Source organism: Boleophthalmus pectinirostris, unplaced genomic scaffold (genome assembly GCF_026225935.1).
Source record: "Boleophthalmus pectinirostris isolate CB_2022bp ecotype Guang Dong unplaced genomic scaffold, ASM2622593v1 HiC_scaffold_21, whole genome shotgun sequence".
Lineage (NCBI taxonomy): Eukaryota > Metazoa > Chordata > Actinopteri > Gobiiformes > Gobiidae > Boleophthalmus > Boleophthalmus pectinirostris.
In genome coordinates, this window is record NW_026571175.1 from 6,053,781 (window position 1) to 6,056,394 (window position 2,614).

Here is a 2,614-nt window from a genome sequence, read left to right on the forward strand (position 1 = left end):
ACTCACATGGACCTTTTTTGCTCACATGGATCAAACGATGCAGATGGAAGCACACATGGAAACAGTGAGACACTTGCAAACTTACAGACTCACATGGGCCACAGTTGCCCTGCCACAGTGACAGACTGCTGGACAGACTTACACAGTTGCCCTGGGACAGACTAACTGAACACTTAGAGTTAGCTATATGAAAAGCTCGCTAGATGAAAAGTATGAAGTGGTCAAATACAGTGTGTAGGTGAGTTTGTAGTCAATTTCAATTTGAAAAGTTGAGGGAAAATAATAAAAAGTCTCCCAAAAATATGGGCAGAGCTTATTTGCCATGTGTTGCTCTGGATTCTAAACAATCTGTATTAAAAAACAAAAACATTCAGACTTATTTGAAATTGCTAAATTACTTCTTTATTTACAATGTATTTACAGGACCTGTGTGTGGTGATACACAGACACAGGATTCAGACTGGAGACTGATGACTGTCACCACCTAAACAGCTCCTCCTCTTCTTCTTCTTCTTGTTTTTATAGTACACTTGGACTTGGAGCTCCTCCGCTTTGACTTTGATCTGCTGCAGCTGATCATCTGACTTGGGCAGGGACAGCTGCAGCTCTTCACATCTGAGGAGAGCAGAGGTTTTCTCCTGCTCACTGTGTTTCAGAGTCGTGTTCAGCTCCTCGATAGTCCTCTGGAGAGCCTGCTTCTTTTGGAGGGCTTCGTTCTCCTGAACCACCTGCTGTAACTCCCTCAGTCTCCATGTCTGTTTTCGACTGATGTGGAGTTGTTCCTGGTGGGTTCTCTGGAGCTCCTGAAGAGTATTCTTCAGCGCCCTGTTCTGCTCTATACACTCTTCAAGTTCCTGTGTGTTCTTCATACTGGTCACCTTCAAGTTCTTGACGGTGTTTTGGGCAGACTTTAGCTCCTCAAAGAGGTCAGAGTTATAGTAGTGTCTGTTTGCCTTCTGCAGTTTCAGTTGTTGTTCCAGCTGCTTCACCTTTTCTTGGTTTTTGCTGGCGAGACTCTGCTGTTCTTGGGAGAACCTCTTAAGATTTTCGTTGTCCTGGTAGAGGCCCTCCACATACTGGTTTACCATCTGTCTACCCTTCTTTAACATTTGATCTCTTTCCTTGTCTTTTTCTTCGAGCAGATATTCCCCAAACTCTATCATTGCCTCCTTTTCCTCTCGAGCTTGGCTCAGCTCTTTCTGGAGCTCCTCAAACTTCTTCTCGAGGTTTACTTTCTGCTGTAACACCTCCTCTAACTCTCTCAGTCTCCTTGTCTGTTTAGCATTGACTTGGAGTTGGTCTTGATGGGCTCGTTGGACCTCCTGAAGTCGCCGTCTCAGGTCCTTCACAAGTGGGCTCTCCTCGGGTAGAGGAGAGGCACCCCCTGCGGTAGCCTGAGCCGTTGCCCTCATGGTTGGATAGTTGTTTTTTCTGCCGTTTTGGTACATGTCTCTCGCTGTGAGATTCAGTCTAGAATGAAGTTTTTCAGTTCAAGTCCAGGCATATATACTCTGGCCAACTTTATGACATAACAGCTGTCGCCACGGTGATAGAACATGGAATACGATATGTTGGAATGTTGAGTTGTTACCATGGAGACAGACAAGACTTTTGTCAGACTTTGTCATGGACTGAAAATATATATATGTTATATATATATATATATATATATATATATATATATATATATATTATATATACGATAATATACTTTAAAATACGGTAAACTTCGAGAGCTTTGCCTTTCGTCTCAGCTTCACCGCACCACAACGACTCTGCACAAACATCCAATACAGTGACCGCATCACTGCAGACTCTGCTAACCGATATCCTCCCCTCACTCGTGCTCAACTAGACCCTGAGATACTTGAACTCCTCCACTTCAGGCACGGACTCTCCACCCACCCAGAGAGGACAAAAATTGTAATATTTCCAAAAAAAACTTATTAAAATAAATTATATATTTATATTTATATATACATTATTGAAAATGACAGACACATTTCATAATTTGCCCTAAGGGAAAAAGGCAACTTCTGAGTTCTAGGATTTGTTTGGTAGGATGGTACTTTTTTTAAATGAACCAGTTGCTGCTATTTGGTGGTGACGTATGTAATGCGCTGCTAACGGGGAGAACTTTTATATTAATCATTGTCAGTTATTGTCATATTTTTGCTATGAGGACAAGCCATACTTTCTAACCCAGGGGTGGGCAAACTACGGCCCGGGGGCCATATGCAGCCCTTTAATCTTTTTAATCCGGCCCTCCCAACTTGAATTATAAGTAATAATAATCATCATTTTCAGTGTTTTAAAAGTCATTTCAGTAAATAGTAAATACCGTGACACTTGAAAGACACATATTTTGTTGTAATGATTTCCAATTATGGGATATTTCAATAACATGGGATATGTTTTCGACATAGCCTATGTTTTTTATTTTTTTCTTTTATGAGGTGGATTACAAAAAATCAGCTCCTGGTCCGGCCCTTCTGTCAAATTTTAGAACCTTTGTGACCCACGAGTCAAAACGTTTGATCATCCTTGTTCTAAAACTCACATGGACCTTTTGAAGCAGATCCATGATGCAGAGTGACACATGGAAACAAATACA

At 41.5% G+C, this 2,614-nt stretch overlaps 1 protein-coding gene across 1 annotated transcript; it reads right to left on the minus strand.

The window, feature by feature from the left end:
• Nucleotides 1–455: 455 nt before the first annotated feature.
• On the minus strand, nucleotides 456–1,443 carry LOC129410147 (trichohyalin-like). Its single transcript, XM_055157600.1, has one exon. It carries the CDS (start codon nucleotides 1,410–1,412, stop codon nucleotides 456–458), a length of 957 nt encoding a protein of 318 aa, XP_055013575.1. The 5' UTR covers nucleotides 1,413–1,443.
• Nucleotides 1,444–2,614: the final 1,171 nt, after the last annotated feature.

What these genes read in the sequence shown, in the direction of transcription:
- LOC129410147 (XM_055157600.1), bottom strand. Translation starts at nt 1,412, where the DNA reads ATGAGGGCAACGGCTCAGGCTACCGCAGGGGGTGCCTCTCCTCTACCC.